At 43.3% G+C, this 27,988-nt stretch overlaps 1 protein-coding gene across 2 annotated transcripts in view; it reads right to left on the bottom strand.

Annotated features, from left to right (window-relative positions):
* NXN (nucleoredoxin) overlaps positions 1–27,988 on the bottom strand; it is a 142,196-nt gene that overhangs the window by 73,772 nt on the left and 40,436 nt on the right. The window contains exon 1 of one of the 2 annotated variants that reach the window (XM_082443547.1): positions 1,673–1,729. The exons of the other annotated variant lie outside the window; for it this stretch is intronic. Within the exon in view, the coding sequence (XP_082299673.1) occupies positions 1,673–1,714 (42 nt within the window). The 5' untranslated portion in view covers positions 1,715–1,729. Of the gene's footprint in view, positions 1–1,672; positions 1,730–27,988 lie in introns of those variants that run through there. 2 annotated transcript variants of the gene reach the window in all.

The raw sequence follows: 27,988 nt of genomic DNA, 5'->3' as shown, positions 1-27,988 counted from the left end.
TTGGTTCCGTTTTGTTGTCAGAACCAGTCTGGACATCACCTCCTCTGGAAAACTACTCAAACGCCACCCCCCCCAAAAAAAGGAGCAGGGCTGGGATTCCTCCCCTGTGTGCCCTCCCCGCCCTGTACATGCTTTTCTGATAGCACCTATGTTACAGGATAATTGTCTCCTTACTTCATTTAATAATTCACCCATCCATTCATTAATTCAACCAATACTGAAGTGCTGGGTATAGGAAACAGGACCACAAATAAGACACTGGGTTCCTGCTCTCATGGGCTTATATTCTAGTGATGGAGGACAGGTAATAAACAAGAACAAGAAAATGGCAGATATTAATAAGAGCTACAAAAAAAATAGAGCGGGTGTCTCCCCCCAAGGGAGACTTAGCTCCTTAAGGGCAAAGACCGCATTATTCATTATTTTATCTACGGGAATTAGCAGTGAGCCTTAAAAAAAAAAAACAAAAAAAAAAACCTAGCCTTTTCCTCCTTTCTCTCCAGGCATATGTCATTTTCTGCTCTCTGTTATAGGGATCTGGGAGGGATTCTCTCCTGGGGGACAGTAAACTTCTTGAAGGGAGGAACTGCCCAGTCCATAAATTTTACAGAGAGAAAATCACAGGGTTTTTGTTCAATTAAATGATTTTCCTCAAGCTATAGTTTTGAACACTAAAATTTTACTAAAGATATAGCTAAAAAGCTTAAGAGGAGAGACAAGCATTTAATAGATGGGGAAACAGAAGCAGCAACTTGCCCAAGGTCACACAGCCAGTAAACTGGACGAGGCATCTGCCTCAAAAACCAAGCTTTCTTCCCCACCACATATCACTGCATCTTGTAGAAACAGACAGGCACAGATTAGGTTAAAACGTCAGGAGAAAATCTCTTTCCTGACAGAAGGCTGTTGGCAAACCATGGCTAGAATTGGGGATCCTCCCTGGGTGGGAACAGGGAGGTGGTGAGTTTATTTACAGGCAAAAGGGAGCTGCCAGTTCAAGGAGAAGAAAAATGAATGACATTAATTTTTCAGATTCTTACCACTGGGACTGAGCCTCTACTTCAGCACTTTACTAGCAGGGCCAAAAATCACTCCAAAACTAACGCCTACAAAGAAGAGGGCCAAAAATGTTTGCCTTTTTTCTTTTCAAGGAAAGAAAGGTTTGTATTATATAAAAGCTGGGATCGTTCTGCACAGATGTTAAAAATGACCCAATCTGTTGGGTTGGAAGCATCTTCTGAGAGGCAGGATGGCTCTGAGGGACGAGCATGGACTTTAGGAAGACAGGTCTGTATTCTACTCTGCATCTACTTTAGCCTCTCCAAATTCAGGGGTTTGGAGGGAGGGGGTATGATATCTAAGTTAAGGGGGATAACAGTACCTGGCACAGAAGTGGACACTGACCTCTCCTGCAGTTTACACCAGGTAAGAACCTTGGCCTGGGAAACAAGAGACCTGGTTCCACCTCGCAGCTCTGCCCTTACTCAGTGTGACTCAAATACCTCAAATGCCCTGACCTCAGTTTCCTTTCTGGTCCCTACTTCAGATCATGGTCACAGGATCAAATGACACTGCAGCAGTTAAAACCAGAACAATGCCCGGCAAATCGTAGGCACCCAATAAATGTTAGCTAAATCTGACATCAACTGGATTTTGTCCTATAAATGCTCACCATGCAAATTTCCCTCGACTTGCTGTTTACACATGGTTCCATCCGTCTGACAGCAATACCAGTCAGCCCTCCATGGTCATCTCCCAAAAATACCCCTGCAGTGTTTGCTCCAGCTGCTGAGTCAAGAAGGAACCTGAAACCAAGGGCAAGTATTATTTCTATCCACCTACCTCTCACCAATGTTATCTATTATTCACTGCTCCCATACATTCAAAGAACAAATATCTGTAATCCATCCCAGACATAAGTCAACATTAGCTCTATCATGCTTAGAAACTATAAAGGGAATAGAAAAAAAAATTTTTTTTAATTTCGAGGATCAACATCTGATATCCACGACCTTCAGGCAGAAGGTATGAGAAAGTCTTTCTGAACCCTGAAAATCATGGTGAAGGTCTTGAGCATTCCTCCATAGAGACTGGCACAGATTGATTAGGGGGAGAACAGTGACGACAAAAGACACACAAAAACATGCTGCCTCACTGGACTCTTACCCTGCCCTGCCCCCCCAAAAGGGTGAGCAGAGAAGGCTATTTAAAGTCAACAGTCATTGGGTGGCAATGCCACAGGCTTTCCAGGACTTGTTTTCTTTCCCCCAAAACCTGTTTACAAAGAAGTGAAGAAAGGAGAGCATAGCCTACAGTGGCGCCTGTCTCCACTTAGCATTTTAATTTTTTTTTGGTGGGGGGGGGGCCGCGCTGCACGGCTTGCAGGATCTTAGTTCCCCGACCAGGGATCGAACCCACGCCCCCTACAGTGGAAGCACAGAGTTTTAACCGCTGGACCGCCAGGGAAGTCCCACCACTTAGCACTTTAACGCTGCCCCCCAGAACAGCTCACCGCAACGAATGATGAGGAACACAGCAGCAACAAAAGAGCTAACAGCTATCAGGGGCTCACCTCTTCCATTCCGCCATGAGCTTTATGTGCATTAGCTCACTTAGTGTCCAGACAAATCTCTAGGTGTTAACATCCCCATTTTCCAGATGGAACACTAAGGCTCAGAGAGGCTAAGGAGCCGGCCTGAAACCACACTACCCGTAAGTGGCTTGGCTGGATGTGAACCCAGGTGGTCTAACTCCACAGCCTGAGGGCTGAGCACCTGCCTTAATTCGAAGATCAGAATAACTCCCTTCTGGAGTGATCCCCTCAGAGCCCTCCCCCACCCTTCCGGGTTCTTAAGAAAATTCACATGCCTTTGGGAAAAAAGTCACTAGGCCTGTGGACAAGGAGGAGTTAAGGCCACACTTGTGGACTTAGAACTCGGAGTAGTTTTCTCAGTTTTGTGGGCTGGAGCCAGACTTGTAGCATTAATTTTAATGTAAATTTTTTTGGAGGTGATTCATGTAGAATTCCTGCCAAGAATTTTAATAATTAGACTGAGTTAGACCAAACTCTGTCTGTGCATGCCTAACAATATCTGCTGATTTAACAGTTATCCTGGAAGCCCCACAGAGCCCGGGGAAGGCCTGGCCATGCAGGCTGCAAACGGGGATGGTCAGTGGAGAAAGACACCTGTGAGCCCCCCAACTTTGGCCCCCCATCCTACGAACAACTGGCTCCACTTTCCTAATATCCCATTACCACCAGGGACCAGAGAGGAAGGGATGAAACCAATCAGAAAATGCTCATAAAAGAAAACCTTTCCCAACGGTCCTTTCTACCACGAGCTGAGGGCTATAAAGTGTTCCTCTCTAATGTGTTGATTTTCAGTCTTTTTCCCTGCTGTGGCTCAGTGCATTCCCATTGGCAACGGGGACTCATCCGCAGGGTGGGATTTCTTTAAGGAGAGGGGGAGCTGGGGGGGGAAATCCAAATCTTTACTCCCCACCTGTGAAGAATCAGACTCTTTAAGGGTGGGGACCTGCAGAATTTGGTAGAGGCCCTGGAGAATCTGTTTCCCATCCTCCTCTCCCCCTCTCTCCTGGTCACACACAAGCACATACATACACACACGTGTGTCCTCACACACAAACTCACACTCTCACACTAACAGTACCATGGATCTAACAGACAGCTCCCAAACAAGGACGGTGCCAATGAATCAAGCATCTCCTGGAAGGTGGTGTCATTAAAACCATAGAAATTATATTAAAATTATAAAATAATTTACAGGCTTCTTAAAGCAGTCTTCAAAACAGAAAGGGAAATTTAGATCAACCTCTCCCCAAATAATGGGGAGAAGGGTTATATGCCAGAAGAGTAAAATATAAAGACATATTATTTGCATAAGACACAAATAATGCTATGGAAAACCATGGAAAATGGTTTTAGCCATTGCTGTCCCATAGAAATATAATGTGAGCCACTTATATCATTTTAAATTTCCTGATAGTCACCTTTAAAAAGTAAAAAAAAAAAAAGGTGAAATTAATTGTAATATATGATAACTCAGTATATCCAAAACAGTATCATTTCAACATATAATCAATGCAAACAAATATTGATAGGGTATTTTACATTCTTTTTTTCATACTTAGTCATCGAAATCCAGTATGCATTTTAAACACTTACAGCACACTGCAATTCGGACAAGTCATGTTTCAGGTGCTTAAGAGCCATGGGGGGTGGGCGGCTACCATATGGATTACTCTGCTCTAGGAATTGGTATGGTGCAACTTTTAAAAGGTCCAGAGTTCCAGCTTACTTCTAAATTGTATATTTCTGAATGACTGGCCTGTAAGTAATGAATACATACTATGTTCTTTAAAGGTTTTTTAAAAAGAAAAAGTGTTAAGTTCATGCTTGCCCATTTACTACTAAATGGCTCTGGACAAGTAATTTCAACCTTCTTGAGCTCCAGCTTCATCAACTGTAAATGGAGATGAAAAAAAATGTCAATATGATTTCCCTTACAAGGACTGTTATAAGGATCATATGCTCTATGCGTATGAAAGTGCTGTGTACTGTGCTATGCAAATGCTAATGATCATTCTTACAGGTCCTGTAAGAGAACAGCTTATCCTTGCAAATCAATAGCATTCTTCTCTTCAGACTAGAAACGTTTTGCCCACAGCTGTCCTTCCTTCCCAGAGGCTTCAGAACAGTAAGAAATGCATATTTCTGTTACCCTATCAGAAGCTATAAACCTACTTTACAAGAAAAATCCCATCAGAATTTCCAAGTGATATTTAAACTATTTTGTTGAATAGATATTTTGTTAAAATGAAGACCCTGCTTTAAAAACAGGAAGGCATCCCTGGTTGGCAAATTCTAGAGGGAACCAACTAGCCTTGCCTCCAAGAGAATTAGCCAATTCAAAAGACACACTCTGAACTAGTGAGCAAAGATGGAGAACACTCACCCCCACCCCATCCACCCACCTGCCCCACCTTGTTCCTTTTCCTCCAGCCTTCTGACTCTTTCAAGAGTTTTCCCAAATTATGTGTGAATTTGAGTGGTTAGAAACAATCAATATTTTAAGATTGAGAAGAGAGCTGCTGTCTAAATATTTCTTGATGGTTGAACGAAAGACCTTCTAGACGCCCCTCCCCACCCCAATCTATGATGATAATGGAGACAGTAACGCAAGCCCTGAGGAGAGATGAAATGAATAAGTGAGTAGTACGTAATTATTTTATGAAGAGTGACTTATACAAAGAGAAACCAGAGAAAGCTTTTGTCTTTGAGAATTCACTGAAGGCAGAGAACAAATCCTTGTTCCCAAAGGCCATCTGAGGTACCTGGCATTAGCACCCTTCCCTGCAGACACAGACCCCTAACCCAGGAGACAGACGTGAAGACCACGAGTGACAGCATCCTCACTGTACAGCTCAGCCACACTTAGAGCTTCTGAGGTTTGTAAGCTCCAGATTATAACTAAGATCAGCCTTTCCCAAAGTGTGCTCTGCACGATGTTTCCAGGCATTTCACATTTGGGGTTGGGTGGGTGGACAAGCAGGAGTTCCATGGCCAGATGAGTTTTGGGAAATCCTGGACCACACGAAGTTCAGCAGGTTCTTCTACTGCTCAGAGACTTTAACAAGACAGTGTCCTGCGGGAGAGAGGGATCTGACCATGGACTGGACCTTTCTTCAGGTATCAGATCTGGAGTATCCTCAAGCTGACATGATCACGTCTTCAGACACTTCCACTTTCATAAATGGTTACAGAATATACTGGGTGGCAGAAAAAAAAGAAAGTAGGTTCTCTCCTGAAACCAGCTGAATCTCTGTTTTGTTGTTTTCACACTTGTAGAACTAACTGCACATCAAAGCTGACCCTCAGAAGCGCCAAACTCAGCACCCACTGATATAACAGCAGTAGCTTCACCCACCTACCTGTGATTTCTGTTCTACCTCCCAGGCTACCCCCAGGCCTCCCTCCCTATAGACACCTGCGGCCCCTAATCAAAGGCATTCCTGCTTTTGCACCTATAGGTATTGATATAAAAGGTGTAAACATCCTGGAACAAAATATAATCATAATAACTTTTACTGTCTTAACCTCGTGTTCCACAGAGCTTGCTCAGAGTAGGAACAAGAAAGAAAGAAACATTTCAGTTCTGACCTCTGACTTTTCTCCTCTAGACTCAATTGGGCTGTTTCAAAAACCATGTTCTACTTCTTCGGACTGAAGCCGTCATAGTTAAATCTGAACAGTGCACGGCACTGGTTCCCAAACGTGGGCCAAGGGCCCCTAGAACAGGGTCTCAGAGTCATTTCAAAGGTCTTCCAACCACATGAGCACCAAAAATTGTCTGCAGACCAAAAAGGCAAAGTATAACTTCTATTATATGAGGGAATCCATGAAACCTTTTGATGTTAAAAAGAGATCCTCATGTTTTAAAAAACTGGAAACCAAAACTAGCGCTTTTAATAAATACACCCCTTGCCAGTAATCTATCCTATTAGCAAGAGAATAACACAACTCAATATCTTCTTTTAAGTTACGGATTAATTAAATGACTTTAAAAATTCTTTGATTTTGTTTCTCAGTCTTAATCTCATGAGACATGGCAAAATTTGAAATGACAAATGCTCATAAACCCAAACATCACTCAACTGCCCTCCTTGAAATTCTACAATTTTCTATTCTTCGGCAAGGAACAGATTAGATTTTGCGTTTATTTTTCAGTGACACCAAATAGAGGGAGCTACTGGTGTGTCTTTAGAATAAAGCCTCAATATAACATTTTGACAAGACCTGCACTAATAAGAAAAACAATACAGCCACCAAAACCATGATGACCTCTGACGATTCACAAAAGACAGCATTTCTTTATTTCTGGGGAGTTTCTCAAGCAATGAAAAATGGAGGTATATAAACTTGTGTTCCAAAGGAAACAAAAGTTAAAGAACTACTGTGAGTGATGCTTATAAACTAGACTAATGGGAAATGGCATACAATGGATAACATATCTTAAGAAATGTTAGCAAGTAAGATCTCCTTTAATATCTATTTCTATCCCCTATGGACATTATAGAATCATCATGAAATACTCTCAACATAAAGGCAATTTATTTGCCAGGAGAAAAATCTTAAAAGTCATTTCACCTATTCACAGTGAAGATTTCATGAAGACCTACAAAAGCAATCATTTTTCTACTAAAAGTTCTATCCAGTTCTCAGTTGGAGCAACATGTCACATCTTCTATATCAATCTGTGGCTTAAATTCTAATCCTTATAACTGGCATAGAGAGATAATAAAATGTTTTCCAAATGCTGTGGGAATTTTTTAAAGCTCCCAATGCATAATAGTGTCGGTTTTTTTTTTTAAAGAATTTATCATCAGTTCCAAGTTAGAGTTCAGTTGCAACAAATACTCAGAACTGATGACTTAAAAAAAACCCCATATTTTCTCTATATAGCATTATTGCTTCGATGAATTAATGCCAACAAATGTGGTCAGTATTGTTTCCAGATTCTTCAAGCAATTGTACTCCTTGTATGGTCGACCCAATCCCGTCTGTACTTGATTACTTAATTTTCAGTCATTTGCAACTCAAAAGTGAAAATGTAGAGGCATTTGGGCCACTTTACTCAGCAGTAGAACGCGAAATGTGGGCACAGTTCATAGACTTTCTCACATAGGTCTTCTCAACACAAAATATACTGTAGAAAGAACTCCCTCCCTACATTGAAAAGCCTTTGGGAGGGCAGTTTCCATTTTCTGAGAGAATATGGACTTTAAGAAAGATTCCTTCTTGTTATAGCTTATCATTTGTTAGCTTTTTTTTTTTTTTTAAGTATCCTTTGCTGATTAACTCCATTCTGTCTATTCTCTCAAAGGACTCCAAGTTCCCACAATACATATGTATTCAATTTTATTGCTTTGCGCTTGATATATTGCATTGTAACTGTTCAAGGCATTTTTTTGTGAACATTATGTTTCTGTCTCCCAAACTATACTCTAAGCTTCTTAACAATAAAAACCATGCCCTGCCTCCACCTTGGGATTTTTTTTCTTTACTGTGACTGCATTTAACCTATAAATTTATTCTGATTAAATGACATCTTTACAATATTTCGTATTTCCAGCTAGTCTGTTTCTCCATTAATGCGAGTTTCTTTTCCTTTAATGTCTAACCAAAGTTTTGTCATTTTCTCTACAAAAACAAAACATGAACATGGTAAAAAAAAAAAAAAAAAACTTCCAGTGAGTCTCTCTCTCCCCCCAGATTCCACTCTCACCCTGAGAGGTAACCCCCTCATGCAGCTTCCAGAACATGTTCACGCATATGCATATTTATATAAGCATAAATATCTTTTCCCCACCCCTTGTTTTTAAAAAGCTGGGCCAGTTATCAATATACTACCTCTCAGCTGGCAAAGAAAAATTATTTAAAAGGATCAGAACCATTTTCATAGATTAGGCAAGAAGAGTGAATTTGGAGCCAAGAGACAGTAAACTGATATTGGGCACAGAAACGAAATATAAGCACACTCCATGTGACACCAAGTACAAATCTTTTCTTTTTTTAAATAAATTTATTTATTTATATATTTATTTTTGGCTGCACTGGGTCTTCGTTGCTGCACATGGGCTTTCTCTAGTTATGGCGAGCGGGGGCTACTCTTCGTTGCGGTGCGCAGGCTTCTCACTGCAGTAACTTCTCTTGTTGCGGACCACGGGCTCTAGGCACATGGGCTTCAGTAGTTGCGGCACACGGGCTCAGCAGTTGTGGCTTGTGGGCTCTAGAGCGCAGGCTCAGTAGTTGCGGCGCATGGGCTTAGTTGCTCCAGGGCATGTGGGATCTTCCCGGACCAGGGATCGAACCTGTGTCCCCTGCATTGGCAGGCAGATTCTTAACCACTGCACCACCAGGGAAGTCCCTACAAATCTTTTCAATGGCTGAACAGTATTCCATTGTAGAGATACATCATGATTTACTTAACCAGTCTTTTATTCACAGGCACTTACACTGTTTCACATTTTAGCTAATATTGCTACAATGAAGACATCTTTGTTTATATTTGTAAATTCTACTGGATAAATTCCTAGAAATTGAATCGGGAGGTCAAAGGTTACATATGTTTTGAGTGACAGTGCCAAAGAAACTGCATCAGTTTACACGTGTGCCTGCTTCTCCACAACTTTCCAACACCCTGTCATCAAATGGTCTTTTTGCCAATCTAATAGTGACATAGCGCATTCTATCAGTTGCACTTCTTGCATTATGAGTGGAACCAGGCACCTTTTCATATTTACAAACATGTTTATATTTCTTTCTCTGTTTAAACTCTTAACTCAAATTGATTTTAGGAGCTCATTATGCATTAAGGGAAAAAATGGCCCTTTTCTCAGTTGTTTGTGTTGGAAATACTCTTTCCCAATCTATGGTTTGTCATTTGATCTCGTTTCTGGTATTTTGAATCAAACAGAAGTTTTACATGAGATTCATCTCTTTTATACTCACCAACAAAATCTAGCTTAATTTTCTGAACACAAGTATATGTTAACTTCCTTCCAAGAGATGAGAAGTCAGACAGAAAAATTAACAGTCACTAAAAATCCTTCCCCTGAATTTGTGAGAATTTGGAGGAGCAAATAGCTGTTAACTAAACCACTGCCAGCACCCAATGACGTAATTCACGGAAAGGGGATCTGCAGATCCCTGGAAAGGCACATTTTCTCCTTTTGTTTGCAAAGTCCATATGCTTGTCAGCTTCCCAGAGGCCAGCGACCCTCTTTGCCTCCAGTAAAAGATGCCTTGGCTTAGCCATTTCAGAACAGAAGTGGTTACAGATGAAGATTTTGGCCCTTGCCCTGCCACAGCAGAGACTCTTCCACGCAACACCCAGGTCGATAAGCAAAGAAAGGAGATTTGGTCAATTTCCCAGAGAGACTATGGCCCAACACAAGACCAAAGGAAAAAAATGATAATGAGTCAGGTTCTTCAACTACCCACGAAGTCCCCAGGCAATGAACAGATGACAGACGTGCTCAGATAGCTATTTCTCTCCTGGCACTTTCTTCTTCTTCTTCTTTCCAGTAAAAGAACAGAGGAAAATGAAGTAGAAAAAAATACTAAAAATGATTTCTCTCTTCACCTACACTGGCTTAAAGTCACTTACGTTACGGCAAGGATATTAACCCTAATAAGAATGGTGTGTCCCTCCCAAATTCAGGGAAGATTTTTAACTTCAATCTATTTGTTCTTGGTATTTGAACATGATGGTACCACATTAATGTCCATACAAGTGGGACAGTTCAAAAATAATCAATGATTATTGATGATAAGTTCATGGCATCAAGAGTAGAAATAGAGGAAAGAAAGAAAACAGGATGAGTAAAAATACTAAAGGGGAGTGAGTTGGCAGAAAGGAACTTGTATTGGAAAAATGGGATTTTATAGTTGAGAATAAATAAGTGGGATTATGATCAGAACCTTCAGAGTATAAAAAAGTAAAATTCTGATGACCTCTAGGAATTGTTTCTAAGAAAGGAATAAAAGTGAGAATTAATTAGTACATAGTATAACGCTCACCAGTTTTGGTACAGGAACAAAGAAAGTACCTGACCAACAAGGATACGGTGGTGCTGGAAACTTGGCAGGTGGCAGACCCAACAAAGCAAGGGTGACAGTTCTCAGAGACTAGGACACACAATACTAAAATGGGCAACCATATACAGGGGGCAAAACGGGAACTTTCAGGGTTTCCTCCCTAGGTCTCTTCCCCTCCCTAGAGTTTTGGTCTCCAAGCAATCGGTCCTATGCTTTTGTTTCTATGCTCAGTTTTAAACCACATTTTGAAAAGGTACTTCTTGAAAGGCAAAGATTGGGAGAAAAATACTGAAGCTCTTAAGAGCTCCTGTCTAGCTGCCAAAGCATTGTTTTAGTCAAATGTCAAATGAAAAGGGAGAAACGATGATGATTTTATTTGAATTGCTTCCAAGGAAAAGTAACCTCCAGCAAAACACTGGGCCCACTTTGCTAGAAATCCTGGCACGTCGACAACAGAGATGGAAGAAGAAAACTGCATCTTCCAGAAAGCACGGTATCAAACAGGAAAAACCACAAGGAGTGACGTGCTTTCAGGTTCCTGTGGCTCAGGATCCCTTTTATTCTTTTCTATTTCTTTCTGCTGTAAATAAAATTATTTTTAATTTTCCCTAGACGGGGGTTTTAAAAATGCTTAAAGGTCAAATCTCTTGTTTTAAGTAAAATTAATATATTCCAAATTTACTGACCTAAATAAGGAGAGAGTGAAAATCAATATAAATATATTCCAAATCTTTAAAATTAAGATTTCAGAACATGGTTAAATGATGGTCCCTCCTGGTAGAATGTGAAAATACATCCCACTAGATTAGCTACTGTAAATATCTGAGAAATCAAGGTTCTTAAGTGTTCATGGATTCCAGGGATCCCTATGGTCCAGAAGTGAATGTTACGAGCAAATGAGGGAAGGAAAAGAAGAAAAGATGGGGCAGTGATCTTGGAGAGGCGAAACTATTGCAAAGTACCTACAGCCTTAATATATTACACTCAGTTCATCTGTAAGTTACAGCAGCCAACAGGCCTCTAGGTTAATCACCATCTTAACCTCTTCCTTAGAAATGTCCTTTCTTCTTTTTTTTTTTTTTTGGTGTTTCACTGTCCTTTTCTTTCTCCAACTTCACTGAGGTATAACTGACAAATTAAAGCTGTGTATATTTAAGGTATATAATGTAACGATTTTATATACATATATATTGTGAACTGATTACCACAATCAAGCTAATTAACACATCCATCACCCCACACAGTTACCATTTTTTATGCATGTATGGTGAGAATACTTAATATCTACTCTCTTACTAAATTGCAAGCATGCAGCCCACTATTATTAACTATAGTCACCAGGCTGTACATTAGAGCCCCTCCTTAGAAATTTTCCAAGGAAGGCAGATATTTGAAGGCAGATATTTTCTGGAGGTCTTCATCTTCATTCATTACTCAAATTTATTTGACACTGTGTCCTGTTCCGTTACACATACTGGAGATACAAATCAAATAGACTTGGCCTCCGGTGAGATGGCTTATTCTTACGTGAACAAAAGAATGAAGTGTTCTGGGTCTGTGACTCTCTTACTCATGAAACGAAAGCCAAGCCACAGGTGCCACCTTGTCGTTTGTGGCAACTGTCCCAGATCTTCCTTGTTCTTTCTCAACCTGCTCCCACTCTCTGGTCATGCTGCCACCTCCTTCCTGACCCTTGTCTTCATGCCCCATTTTTTAACTTCTCGCCTACTCCCTGAACTTAGCACCAGCACCTCTGGGCGCCTTGGCTTGGCGGTCAGGACTCCCTCAAGGACATGGCTCAGACCCACTTCACCATCTCAGCCCAATTCCGACTACCCACCCCAACATTCCTACCTGGTTCAATCTCCTGGAGGTAAACCCTGGCTCCCAGCTTGACAGGAGGCAGGTACAAAGTACATCATGGGAGCAATGGGAAGGCGCAGCTAACTTTCCAGCAAAGCTTTGCAGAGGAGGTGATGGCTAAACGGAGTCTTAGAGGACGAGCAGAGTGGAAAAGGGTGGGAAGAGCATCCCACACAAAGCGGAGAGTATGTTAGTGAAGAAAAATAAAGTGTTTTGCAGTCAGTTTTGTGGACAAGAACCCCTAATGGATAATAAAACGTTTACTGAGCTCCTACATTACGGAAGGCACATGGCCCAGGACAGGGCACAAAACAGAAACTCATTAAGTATATGGACTAAATGAAATAACAGTTTCATTTAAAAAGTAAACTCATGCGTCTAAGTCAGAAAATAACCTATAACATTATCTGACTAGAAGTACCCAAAACAAAAACAACCCAGAAAATTCAATATCACCTCTCCCAAGACAACAGAGCCTTTTTTTCCTTCTGTAATCAAGAACACAATGACAAATGAGGCTGTACAAGGCCTGTCCTTTGTGCCAGAAACAGAGCCACAGAACCCTGGGCCCAAAGGGATCTGGTCTTGATTAAGGTTAGTTTCCTTTGTAACGTTCATATTGGAGAGGAAAGGAAGGAGGATCGAAAAGGAAACTGGAGGAGCCCGAGATGCATCAGTGGGTTTCATCACAGCATTTTATTTCCTCTGTGAACTCGACTCAGGGAGCTCATAATGCCCATCTTCATTTGGCTACCGAGTCAATAATTCACTTCAGTTCTAACAGCCTTACGGTCTTAGCCTCTTGCCTTTAAAAGGGTCTGGTTGAACGCTTGGTGAATTTAAGGACTCAGATAACAAAATAAATTAAATCGAGTTTGCACAGCCTCTTATTAAAAATGTTTCTGGGGTAATTATTCCAACTAAACAGCCTTCGTTACAGGGTTCTGTCAATGTAGTGTGATAACTCCTTAATTCCATGATGCTGTCAAATGTGACTATTGTTGTAACAACAGTGAGAAACCTCTACAATCTCAGCATGTCTGGAAGTTAAATTACTGCTGCCAGTTTTGTGAAGACTGAGTCAAATCCTTTTCCACACACCTACTCTTACTGTGGGTTATGGAATCTATATCCCCCAGGCCTCACCCGCTGAACCCCCTGCATTCATCTCATTTAGTCCTCCGATGGGAGAGAGAACAGCACCAATCAACATTTATCAGGTAGTGAGTGCATAGCTCTGGAGGCAAGCAACAACTGGGAAAATAATGTTGGAAAAGAATTCAGAAAATCCAACTAGATGCAAAGTGGTCTTCAGAGGAAACACCAGGACATACCTGCCCTTCAATCTTAGCAGACTATAGTGGCATGCAAGCTCATCTGTCTATACCCCCCTCTGCTCACCCTACAAACTGATATTCACTAACCTCCAGGCTTCAACTCCCATGGGCATCCTATGTTTCTCCATCACCCATCTAGACTGCCCACCCAGTTCCATCACGTCCTCCATGCTAAGGACATTCACCTCCATTCACTTTAGGATAGCAACATCCTGAATTTTTAACACCCAAATACTCCCAAATCCAAAATTGCAAACTTAGAAATCCTGCTTCCCATTCTTTCATCTCTCCCAGTGAGCTACCTCTTTGGCCTTGGGGAATCTGACGACATCTTCTGAGTGTTCAGATTCAGCCTAATGAGCCAACATGCTCAGGTGGCTGCCCTCTCAGTCAGGGGTAGCTGAGGACACCTAGGCCCCACTGGGTTTGACTTCACAACCCAGCGGTGCGCCTGCACAGATCCCTTGGCCTTGGTGCACACCAGGCCTGCCCGGGCTTGGCACAGTCTCTTACCCCATCCTTCCAACATTCTCAGCCCCAGGGTCCAGCTCCCCACACCTCTGCCCCCAAGTGACCGGCCCTCACCAGCTCCCTCCGGAACTGCAGTGCTCTCCCAGGCTCTCCACCCTTACCCAGATTGACTAGCCTATGCCCCGGCGTCAGTCTCATCAATCACATTCTCACTGGCAGCATCTACTACATTCTCGACTAGCTCTTGGTTTACACCACATTGCTAATCCATCCTCCATTTCCTCCTCTTCCACGGTATCAGGAGGATTCTACATCGCAGAAATGCTTTCAGTGATTCTCCTCTAGCTCCTTTTCTGGGGCCCACAGCAGTTGTTCAGAAGTTTACCAGGTCTTCTGCTCTCAACAATCTTGTCTCATCTTCACCATGAAAGCAGAGGGCATCCAGTAAAGACTCTTCCAGCCTCTCCTCAGCTCCTTCCCCCAGTCTCGGACGATGGTACCCCACTTCCCACAGCCAGCTCTTCCACCTGTGCTCTTGTTTTGTTATCCCAAACCTGCCGCTCTAATGCTATGTGACCATTAAAAGTTACCTCACCTCTTTGTGACTCAGTTTTCCCATCTGTAAGATACAGAGAAGAGCACCTATCATAGATCTGTAGTGAAGACTGAGCAGGACACACGTGTAAAGCACTGAGAACAGTGACTGCCACATACACGGTAGTAATTTCCTTTACTGCTCCCTCTCCTTCTCCTCAACCTACCAATAGAGTCAGGTCTTTGTCACCCAAAAATCTAGCTGTTTATCCTCAAGCAACTGCTCTCTTTCTCTTGCTCAGCACCAAGCTTCGTGACTCACCACTGCCTCTTTCTCACCCCGGCTCACTCCCTGGCTCCTTGTAGGTGCCCTGGGAACTCTACAGGATCGGCTCTCAGGGAGGTCACTGATGACTTCTAATGGCAAATGCACTGTCAAGTTTTCAGTCCACTCTGCCATCTGAAACCACTGCTCTCCAACTCTTCCTTGAAACTCTTCACTTGCCTCTCGTGGCTGTTTTGACGGTTTGTCTTTCTTGGTCTCCTACACCAGCCCCTCTGCCTGCCCCTAAATGCCAGGGCTGTTGGTTCCACTCTTAGCTTTCTCCTACCCTCGCCTCCCCGCCCCCGCCCGCCCCAGAGATGAGCTCATCTGCTCGCACAAGCTGGACCATGCCTGGAGTGCCAATGATCGCTCATTCATTCCTCACCCGGCCTCCCTTCTGGGTTCTACCTGCCTGCTGTCTCCATCTGGTTATCCCAAGTGAGTCTCAAACTCAACAGGTCTCAACTGAAGTCACTGCTTTCCCCAAACCTGCTTCTTCCTCTGTATTTTTTTTTTTAATAAATTTATTTATTTATTTTTGGCTGCGTTGGGCCTTCGTTGCTGTGCGCGGGCTTTCTCTAGTTGCGAGCGAGGGCTACTCTTCATTGCGGTGCACAGGCTTCTCACTACGGTGGCTTCTCTTGTTGCGGAGCACGGGCTCTAGGCGTGCGGGGTTCAGTAGTTGAGGCTCACAGGCTCTAGAGTGCAGGCTCAATAGTTGTGGCGCACGGGCTTAGTTGCTCTGCGGCATGTGGGATCTTCCCGGACCAGGGCTCGAACCCGTGTCCCCTGCATTGGCAGGCGGATTCTTAACCGCTGGCCACCAGGGAAGCCCTCCTCTGTATTTCTTATATAGGCTGATGACATCATTATCAACCCAGCTCCTGCTTCAAACCTTTGGTAGTGTGCTGGGCAAAGGACTTAATTCTCATAAACCCACTTTAATGGGTACCATGTGACCAAGAGATTCCAAGAGATTCTCAGGTTCCTGTATAGAATATGCTTAATACATCTCTGCGACCATGTTGGTAAAGAGAAACGGGTTAACCCTGTATTCATGGATGTAGATTCCAAGTGTAAGAATCATTAGTCAGAAATGGGATAGGGCAACAAATAAAATCAAAGGGGTACATTCCCAAAGCAAGAGCTTAACATAAGACCTAGTTAGCTCAAGGGATGGGGAGGGGGTTAAGTTGGGGGCTAAGAGCAAGAGAGATGGAAGAAGTCTCAGTTCTTACAAGGCGCTGTGTGTGACTTCCCACGGCCTGAGCTATGCTCACCTCCTCCCTACTCCTCTCTGCAACTGTGATATCCGGGACTTCCCTGGCAGTTTACTGGTTAGGACTCCATGCTCTCACTGCCAAGGGCCCGGGTTCTATCCCTGGTCGGGGAACGAAAAATCCCACAAGCTGCGCGGCGTGGCCAAAGAAACAAACAAAAACCCTGATATCCACTCTGTTCCCAAATTCCTCCAGATTTCTCCTGTTTTACCTTCCTTACCACAACTATCCCACCAGCTCAGCTCTTCTCTGTTTCTCACCTTATAAACCACAACCACCTATTAAGGTGGTCCAAGAGACCACCTGGGTCCGAGAGAGAGACCCAGCCTTGAGTCTCTCTCTTGTGGTCAATCTTTCTAAGCCATAACTGTGGTCATACCATTTCTCTGCTTGAAAACTCTCAATGGCTCCCAGTTGCTATTAGGAACAAGCACAAGCTCTTTGGCCTTCACAATCCAGCCCTGACCTGCCTTTCCTGCTCCCATCTGGCATCACTATAGCTGCCACAAATGGCGTACCCTTTGCCGCCATGGAACACACCACGCTGAGCCCTTCGCCCACCACTCAGGCACTTCTGCTGTCTGGAATGCCCCTCCTACAGCCACCTGCTATCACTTCTCTTTAACCTGCAGTTAGTTGCAAACGTCTCATCAGCACTGAGGTTTCCTCCTCAGGCAGACAGCTGCTCCTTTCTCCATCAGCCAGTCTTCCCTACACACAATGGGCCCCTCAAGGGCAGAGCCCTAGTCTTATTCAGCCAGATTATATCCCCAGAGGTGCTTTTACAGTGTCTGAGAAGGAGACATTAGTAAACCCTAACCCTTTTACAGGCACCATCTCATTTAATCCTCACAAGAACTAGGTAAGCACTAATTATCATCATTTCCAGGTGAGTGAGTGAGGCTGGCCAGCAGCTCAATAATGTCCCTGAAGGACAAACTGACTTTACCTGGTGAATGGTTACAGCTATTCAGCCTTAAAGAGACCCTCAATCAGGCCAGGGTCATTAAGGAGACAAGGCCCCTGGCCATTCCTGCACACAACAGAAAATTTTGAAACACTGTCTGGCAACTCCTTCCAAGAGATTCTCAGGTTCCTGTATAGAATATGCTTAATACATCTCTGCCCTTTGCTGCCCCTCTCCCAGAAATGGGGTTTCTTCATCACTGGAGGCCTTTGTTTTACTTGATGACTGCAATGCTAGTTATTTCTGCCCAGATTGGTACAGGTGAGAACTTTGCTTACAAAAATATCTCCTCAGGGGACTTCCCTGGTGGTCCGGTGGGTAAGACTCCGTGCACCCAGTGCAGGGGGCCCGGGTTCGATCCCTGGTCAGGGAACTAGATCCCACACGTATGCTGTAATTAAGAAGCCCGCATACCGCAACTAAACATGCGGCAGTGAAGAGCCCGCATGCCGCAACTAAGACAGGCACGCCAAAATAAATAAATATATATTTAAAAACAAACAAACAAACAAAATATCTCCTCAGAATTCCACCAATTAAAAGCTCATTTGGGGAGTTTGGGACCGACATATATACATTGATATGTATAAAATGGATAACTAATAAGAACCTGCTATATAAAAAAATAAATAAAATTCAAAAATTCAAATTTTTTTTTTTTAATGAGAACTTACATCTATATTCTGGACATAGAGCTATTAGTTTTTGAAAATTTTTTTTGGAATTTTTATTTTTATTTATTTTTTTATACAGCAGGTTCTTATTAGTTATCCATTTTATACGTATTAGTGTATATATGTCAGTCCCAATCTCCCAACTCATCTCACCAAAAAAAAGAAAGCTCATTTGGATGAAATACTCTGGGAGGAAAACATAAAAGACCAAAACTCACTGAAGAAGTAAGAAACTTGAATATAGTAATAATCACAGAATATCTACACACCCTTGTCAAATTACCACCTGGCCAAAAAGGCACTGGGCTCAGACAGGTTCACAGGCAATTCCAAACCTCTTAGGAACAGACAATGATCATGCTACTTAAACAATTCCAGAGCCCAGAAAAAGGACTGTGGTGAGCTTTATTTTTTTTTCTATTCTTTTCTATGTTTTCTGAAACTCCACACAGAGCATATATTACTTATTAGAAAGAAACACTTAACCTATTCAAATTATAGGAATTTTTCATAAGGAAATAATTATGGATTTGTTCAAAGTTTTATCTGTAAGTGAAGGAATTATACTTTTATGTATAATCCATGAGCGAAAATCAGAAAATGAACAAGTCCAACAATGTATTCACTTTTAGTTTGCAGACCTACTACAAGCCAGGCACTGGGGATAAAATGGTCAGTTGAATAAGAGTTTATACTCTTGTAAGGAGACAGACATCAAATAATCTCCAAAACATACATATTATAAACTCTGAAAAGTGATACAAAGTAAACACCTAGGTTACAGTGAGAGTGCATACTGTTAGGGAACCGTTGACCGAAATCGCCCACCTTGGCCGGGCACTTGCACGAGTTATCTTGCAACAAGAGGTCCCAATAAGGAACACGGCGCTGCCACCGAAGACTAAATTCAGGAGGAGAATCCTGGAGGGGCCAAAAGGAGGGAGGAGACGCCAGCCTATAATATGCCCTACCAACCTCCCAGAATCCTCCTCACTGGAATCCAACTTGGCTGAGAGATGCGCGCGACACCAGGAAGGATGCTGAGTCAGACCAGATATGGGCCAAGCAAGATGAGTGGCCAGAGACAACCTGGAAACTAATCCCATCACCATAAAACCTGAGACTGCGAGCCACATGGCAGAGCAGTTCTCCTGGGTTCCCTTACCCTACTGCTCTCCGCCCAGGTGCCCCTTCCCAACAAGGTTTTTGCTTTGTCAGCATGTGTGTCTCCTCAGACAATTCATTTCCGAGTGTTAGACAAGAGCCCACTCTCAGGCCCTGGAAGGGGTCCCCCTTCCTGCAACAATATGATACAGGGAAGGGGGCCTTATCTGGGGATCAGGAATGATGGAATATCAAGCAACTGTTCAAACTAACGATATGTTGATGAATATTTGATGACATAGCATATTCATGACATAGTGAGAACTACAAAGCAATATGTACAGTTTAGTTTCACTTTTGTATAAAAATTATATTTACACAGAAAAAAAGGTTGGAAAGGTATACAAATCCAGTAAAAGGCAAAAATGTTAGCCATAGAGAGATTTATGGTTCCTGTTTTCTTGTGCTTCTCTGTATTTTCCAAATTTTCTTAAAGATCTCCTATTACTTACATAATAGTCTTTGTGAAAGCCTCATTTGATTTTTTAAATTCTTTTTTTTATTATCCTGGTAAGGTATACATACCATCAAATTCACCATTTTACCGTGTACAATTCTGTGGCATTAAGTACATTCACATTGCTCTGCAACTGTCACCACCATCCATCTCCAGAACTTTTTCACCTTCCCAAACTGAAACTCTGTGCCCATTAAACACCAGCACACCCATCCTCACCATACCCAGACCGCCCCCCACCCCCGGCTCCCCCAGCAACCATCCCCCAGCAACCATAAAGCATCATTTAATTTTAAAATTCAAACATTTAGAGACCAAGCCTCATTCACCCTTTAAATGTCAATTACCATCATCTGCTAAACTCCCATCACTAGAAAACACAGCCCATAAGGCAGGAGCTAGAGTTTTATAGAGCTGGGAGACAGGTCTAGGTGGCAATTTGGGACAATCAGAGGATGGGAGGTGAGGGGTGTGGTAGTAGGAGGAGATTCTAAAGCAGAGATGGGAAGGCAAAGGAACTGCAGGCTTTGAAGTTTGCCCCAGGTCCCTGGGAGCAGCCAGCGTATTCAGGTGCAAGGACTAACCAACCATAAACCTGTTTCTTTCAGTTTTCAGCACACACACACACACACACACACACACACACGGAAAGATGGAGAAGAAAAGAGACAGAAACTTAAACGTCAAAGAATCAAGCCTCCCAGGAACCAAATGCAGGAGTTTCCTTCACAATACCCTTGACAGCTGGCCTTGTAGCACCTGCCGGAACACATCCAAGGAGAGGGGTCCAACAGAGCCCTGACATTCCAGACAACATCCAGACAGCTTCATAAATCCCCAAACCCATAAATGCAGAAAAGGTTGTAGAAGCTTCTGGCTTTTCCTTGTTTTTTTTTTTTTCTTTCCAAATGTCTCACCTCCCACTGCAAGTTAACCCCCTTTTCAACCTTCACCAAAACGATCTCACCAGAAAAAATGTTGTCTTGGCTCAAGCCCCTGGGAAAATGTTCCTTATTTCTCTATGAAGTACAGTAGGTGGTGGACCTAGTCCCAGTACAGCAAAATTTATCATTCTAGTTTTTCATTTATCCTAAACTCCTTTTTTTTTCCTGGCTAAGACCTATCCCTTCTTTGGACACCTTTGTTTTCTCTTTCCTAACGTCATCCATATGAGCAGCTGATATTCTTTTCAAAAGAGCCATTTTTCACAAAGTTTTAATTAGTTAAGAGTTACAACTGAGTTGCATTTCAAATCTGTATCTCAGCAAAATTACAAATTACTACCTATCAGGAACCTTTGGGATCGCTTAAAGCTCTCGAAAAATCAGGGCAGTGTTAGATCTGCAAATTCTAAATCTATATTGAATAGTACTGTCTGTGTGGTCACCCCACCCCACCTTCCTGTCTTTATTAACAGCAGCATCCCACATTTCTCAGGATTTGTAGAACATGGTTCTAGGTAACAAAAGCATCTGCTGTTAAATACATTTATCCGTCTTCCCACCCAGTGCAGCCAGGAAAACTGTTTATAATAACCTCACCCCGCCTCCACCGTCCCGCCGAAGATGAATGGGTGATATGATGGAGAGCTAGAAGGGGTACAGGAACAGGACGTAAAAGTAACAAGAGGTAACCAGAGAGTTTGAGCTGATCTGGCGGAAGCGCAGGGGCAGGGCTACTTATGTGGGAAGCTTTGCGTACCAGTCAGAGGGCACTGGGCTCCTGGGGGCAGAGAACAGAGGGAGGTCCTTTTTGGAGACAGGCTGAAAGTTAGAGGGGTGAAGCTAATTTCAAAATATCGCCTAGAGATAGCCCTGCCCACCTCCTCATCAGCTGTCCTTCAATTACTCAAGTCTGCACTTAATGTTCCTTCTACCTAGAATCTCACAAGCTGGAGAGGCTTGTGTTAACAAAGGCAACTCCTCTGAGAAGCTGAGCTGGTGGTAATTAAAAAAAAGAGGAGAGGATAATCAGAGATAAAGGAAAACCACAGCCTGGAAGCTTGAAGCAGACCACGGCCAAAAATCTGGACGCATTATCTATTTCACAGGATTGTTGTAAGGAACTAATGAGGATGCAGATGAAGGTGTCCTGCAAATAAAGTGCTATCCAAAGGTACAGAGTGCAGAAGTGGGAATCTTAATGGCTCAGCACCACTTTAAAAAGTGACATCTAACTTCCTATTTTACTTCAAAAGTAAAAATGGCAATATGGGAAAAGGTGGGTACGCCTGGCATATCTGACTTCATAAGGAAAGCATTCGATGAGATTTTCTCCGTGGAATCCTGTGGACAAGATAGAGACCTGAAGGCTGGATGAGGTGAACTGGTAAGTGGCCAAACCAAGACGCCCTCAAAGTGCAGATTATTAGATGAATATTAACCTAGAGGGAAGTTTCTCACTGGGTTCTAAACGACTCCCTTCCGACCATGTCCAGCTCTACGTTATTCTTTTTTTTTTTTAATTTTATTTATTTTATTTTTGGCTGTGTTGGGTCTTCGTTGCTGTGCAGGGGCTTTCTCTAGTTGCAGTGAGTGGGGGCTACTCTTCGTTGCCGTGCGCGGGCTTCTCATTGCGTGGCTTCTCTTGTTGCAGAGCACGGGCTCTAGGTGCACAGGCTCAGTAGTTGTGGTGCACGGGCTTAGTTGCTCCACGGCATGTGGGATCTTCCCGGACCAGGGCTCGAACCCATGTCCCCTGCATTGGCAGGCAGATTCTTAACCACTGCGCCACCAGGGAAGCCCTCTACGTTATTCTTAATTCCCTTGAAAAAAGGTATCGGGGAATATTGTAAACTCATACAGATATCACAAAACTAGCACAAGACAAACACTATAATCAGCTGTCTAAATGCAGTATTCCGAATACTTTTTATGCCTGCAGTTTACATTTAATCCCCATGCAGTAAAGCAGAGGCCTTAAATTGATGAACTGCATATGTGCTTTGTTTAGTTTGCCCAATGTTAAGAAAAAATTTAAACTGGCTAATAGCATGTAAAACTTAGCTGGTTTCACGTAAAAATCCAGACTTTAAGCTTGGAAAAACAGAAGACCTCATTCCTGCAGGGCAACATCAGCTGAAGGTGTTGCCATCTGAGCCCTTGGATGAGCTGTGCCCCATCCATTCTGGGTACCTAACATGGCCCAATTCATCCCATTTCACCTGCCAGGCCCCTACTGGCATTTGACTTGGTGACTCCTGCAGTAAACACTGGTTCATATTATTAAATGTATCCAATTTGATTGTGCATTAAACTCTAATTCAACCTTCTCCCACTTTCAGCCTTTGCAGGGTTTCGCTCCTGCACCAAGATCCAACATCTGATCACAACTTCATGGTGAAAACCTGTGCATACAGAACATCTCAGTTTTCTGGTGTGCTTTCCTATCCTGTGGTTTACTTAACCCTCCCCAGTATTCCAGGAAGTCTGAGCTTATTGTCTATATTATGAGGGAGATCAACTAGCTAACAGGGGCCAAAGGCAAGATTTCAGCTGAGGGCTGGGGTCAAATCTTAATCTACTATCTCCCACCATACCATGTACCCCTCAACCCCTGGAGACAGCCCCGATTCCAGGCTGACCCAACCAGAGGAGATTTAAGTCCAGATCGCAAAACTGCTGGGCTGCTCTGAAAGGGGCCAGTATGTGGAATCCTCGCTTTACTTCCGTTTTTAATCTTCTTTTAAAAAAACTGTAGTGTTTAATCCAAAGACAGCTGATTCTCATTTACACTTAACCTGTGTTGAACTCACATACTAAATTTTAAAGCTCTGCTCTCAAAAATGCATTTTGCTCTTTAAGATCTCCTTGGTAACACTCGTAATTGGTATCTGGGCTACAAAGAAAAAAAGAAGAAGCTTGGACCCAATCAGTGACTGGAGTTAAAATAAAATCCAACTGGAAATCCAACTAAGTAAAGTTCCATAATGACAGCTGTACAGCAGACTCAGAGAATAACCTGTCCAAATTGGAGGAGGACTGCAAAGTCCCAGGAAAGGGGGACTCTCCGAGATAAAAAGGGAAATTCAAGGGAATTCCCTGCCGGTCCAGTGGTCAGGACTCACCGCTTTCACTGCCGACGGCCCGGGTTCAATTCCTGGTCGGGGAACTAACAGTAGGAAGATACCAACATTCTCAAATCATAGAAAGTTAAGTTAGAGGTATGGATATAATTACCAGAATTTAAAAAGAAGAAAAAAGCCACAACACTTAAAAGTGGTAACTCTTGGGGCTTCCCTGGTGGCGCAGTGGTTGAGAATCTGCCTGCCAATGCAGGGGACACGGTTTCGAGCCCTGGTCTGGGAAGATCCCACATGCCGCGGAGCAACTGGGCCCGTGAGCCACAACTGCTGAGCCTGCGCGTCTGGAGCGTGTGCCCCGCAACGGGAGGGGCCGCGATAGCGAGAGGCCCGCGCACCGTGATAAAGAGTGGCCCCCGCTTGCCGCAACTAGAGAAAGCCCTCGCACGAAACAAAGACCCAACACAGCTAAATAAATAAATAAATAAATAAAGTAGCTATTAATTAAAAAAAAAAAAGTGGTAACTCTTGGGAAGAAACTGAGGAAGATCGCTTTTTATTATAAGCCTATGTATACTGTTTGATTTATTTTGGACCATAAGCATATAGTATATAATTTAAAAAATATTTTTACCTATTTAGAAACCCAGGAAAAAAAAGGTAAGGCAAAGATCATCTAAAAAGTCTGCCTCGGGACTTCTCTGGTGGTCCAGTGGTTAAGAATCTGCCTTCCAATGCAGGTGGACGCCAGTTCAATCCCTGGTCAGGGAACTAAGATCCCACATGCCGCGGGGCTACTGAGCCCGTGTGCCCCAACTAATGAGCCTGTGCGCTCTGGAGCCCGTGTGCCACAACTAGAGAGAAGTCCACGTACCACAACGAAGAGCCCGTGTGCCGCAACTAAGACCAGATGCAGCCAAAAATAAATAATTAATAAAATTTTTTTTAAAAGTCTGCCTCCCTATCTAGCTACCAGTGTTGCAGAGTTTTACCTTGAGTAGCGGTTCTTAAAGTGTGATCCCTGGGCCAGCAGCATCGGCAGTATCACCTGAGAACTATTAAGCAATGCAAATTGGGGGGCCCTACCCTAGACCTAACTGGTCAGAAACTCTGGGATCGGGCCCAGCAATTTGTAGTTTAACGAGCCCTCCAGGTGATTCTGATGCAGGCTCCGGCTTGAAAATCATAGGCCTTGAGCAAAACAAAACTCTATGGCAGTTTTTGGTGCTAACAGTTCCTCAGCTGAAGTGTTAACTATCCAATCAGGCCACCTCAGGTCAAGGCCTGAGCCCCTTCTAAGAAAATATGCATTTTAAAGGAATCTCTAGAGTTAGTTTCCCCAGGGCCAGGGCCACAAAGAGGTGACCTCTGCCCTCTGTGAGTTCTGGTGGGAGCCGGCAGCAAGGACCCACCTAGGAAGAGGCTTCTGAGAGGTCCCCATTTGCCACACCATCACTGGGCAATACGTGGGCTGGGTGACCCCCTGGCTGAGCAGCTGAGTGGGTTGGGAGTGCTCTGTGGCTGGCTTTGCATAAGTCACCTGCTATTATAAGGAAGCAAGAGGCACTTCACTTCTGACTCCTGCCGTTCTGAACAGAGCTCTCGGATATCCTCTGGCTATTTCTGACTTAAAATAGACCAAAGAGGGAGGCGGAAGCAAGATCTTGCATCCTATATACACTCTGATGATGGGCTCCAGGGTATATGCTTTGCCAGCTCCTTTCTTCTGCTTCTATTTGGAGGGAGTCAGAGTTCCGGGAAGGTAGAGAGCATTTCATGACTCTGCAGAGCCCTTGACAGACACAGCAATCAGACAAAGCCTCAGAATCCTTCTTAACACTCAGTTCACAAAGCTACAACTAATCAATGTTGGCAGGCAAGATGCAATTTATCATATAGCCGGTTCAGTATACTCAAGAATTCTATCATCAAAGAAGCCCCAAAGAATGACAGTTACCCTAGCGTCGCTTAGTAGAAACAGGTGACTGTCATTAATGATTTATAATTTTCCACATGTTTTCCTTCTTAGGGTAATGAACTTCATGAGTTTATTACCGGCTACATGAAATGGGACTCATTTTCCTTTCCCCTAAACAGCCTTGCTAGAACTTAGGTCTGGGGGTTCATGGGCTGATTTGTGGGCCTACCTATCCTTAATAAGGGAAATTGAAAGTTCCAGAAACCAATTTAGAACTGGTTGGAGTCCCACCTGAACATAAACAGAGCGATCTACATTTTCAGTCCTGTTCCCTTCTTTCAAAGTGCTTCTAGTACAGTTTGGAAAGCAAAACGAAAATTACAAATCAACATAAGTAAGTGCCCAATTGCTGACGAGAAAATAACACCAAGGTTCCAAGAAGGGAATATCCGAGAGTTGGAGAAGGCTTTGTGGAAGGCATAATTGGGTTTGGACAGGCAGAGTGTAGAATGGAAGACATTCCAGGCAGGAGGAACAACCAGCACAAAGAGAGGGGAATGGTAATGAGCAGGGGTGTGGGGTCTGTGAGGAGATAGGCTTGCCTGCGGGGGATGCTCTGGTGCTTAGTGAAGATTAAAACTGAACTTGGGCAGGGGAGGAGCAGCGCCCGGCACTAAGGGATGGGCCCAGTAGGCAATTGGGAACTACTGCTCAAGTGAGTCACTGAGTGAAAGTGGCATTTGAGAAAGATTAGTGCCTCAGCATAAGGGATGAACTGAAGCTTGGGAAGGTACAACAGAAGATATGGATCTATGGTCTACTTTCTTAGGTCTCTTCTGGGTACCACACTGAGTGGTCTCTTGTCTCTCCCTGCCTGCCATCCATCCATAAGACAAGGAATTAAGAACAACCTCCTGCCACGTCCTCCCACTACCACGGAAGAGGCCCCAAAGCTCCTGGAAGTTACCTGAGCGCTGGTAAATCACTCCGGGGTCTTATGGACACAGTCATAATGAATGAATTACAGTGGCAGCAGGGTATAATGGTGAAGAGCTTGGGTTTGGAGTCAGCCTGTCTGAACCTGTTTAGATTTGAATCCCAGCTGCATCACTTACCAATTTGTGATCTTTTTTTTTTAATTTTTGGCCAGGCCACGCGGCTTGTGGGATCTTAGTTGCCCAAACAGGGATTGAACCCAGGCCCTCTGCAGTGAAAGCGCCTAGTCCTAACCACTGGACCACCAGGGAATTCCCACCAGTTTGTGAGCTTATGAAAGTTACCTAACTCCCTGCACCTCAGTTTCTGCATCGATAAAATGGGTCTAATAATAGCACTTCCCTCATATGGTTGTTAGGTAGATTAAATAAATAAATACATGTAAAAATTAAACCAATGTCTTGCACATAGTTAAGTGTTCGTTAAATGTGGCTATTATCAGTAGTAGTAGTATCCAACACATTAACTATACTTGTTCTAAGATTCTTTTTATGGATTCTTTATTTCGAGTCAACCAGTACATTGGTTTTTCTTAGAAAGTCTACACATCCCTCAACTGCATCTGAATCCACATAACCACTTGATATTCACATACAATTTTAGAACTGGAGAGGACTTACAATTATTCAGTCCAACTAACTCCCTCTTTCAAAGATGAGGAAACTAAGACACAGAAATGCTGTGTCAGTGCTCAGTAAAAATATTCTTTCCATTGATTTTAATTGTCCAAGATCACAAAGGAAATTAGAGATGAAGCAGCCAAGCCCCCTCTTTAAACTGCTCTGTCTCAATCTTCATGACCATTTGTAATAGCCCCTTCCCACCAACTTCAATATTTGCAACTTGACTCTCCCAGGAGGACTTAAAATTCACTCATTTCCAAATCCTCAAAAGTTCCAAAAGGCAAGATAACTTAGTATCTCATTCCGGGTGCTGCTGGGCCCAAGACACAATATAGTCACAATCATGTAAAAGGTATTCGGTTTTCCTGTTACGATTTTGTCCTCCAGATTGAGGTTACTATTGATGGAAGCCAACATCTGCATCTAAAACACAGAACGGGGAATTCCCTTGTGGTGCAGTGGTTAGGACTCTGCACTCTCACTGCTGAGGGGCCCGGGTTCAATCCCTGGTCAGGGAACTAAGAACCCGCAAGCTGCACGGCATGGCCCAAAAAAACAAAACAACAAAACAGAACCATTCTAACTGGCGAGTGTACATCACAAGACCAAGGCAAGCCTTTGGTTGAAGAGCTTGGTTGAAGGGAGAAAATCTGATTAACAAAAAGATAAGCAGCCAAAAAATAAATTAAACGACTGCTCACAGAGAGAGCACGAGAGAAAGGAGGTGTGGAGACGTG

The sequence above is a fragment of the Balaenoptera physalus genome (assembly GCF_965194825.1).
Source record: "Balaenoptera physalus genome assembly, chromosome: 20".
NCBI classification, from domain to species: domain Eukaryota; kingdom Metazoa; phylum Chordata; class Mammalia; order Artiodactyla; family Balaenopteridae; genus Balaenoptera; species Balaenoptera physalus.
The sequence above is the reverse complement of the archived record's forward strand: the minus strand, read 5'-3'. Positions and strand labels throughout refer to the sequence as shown.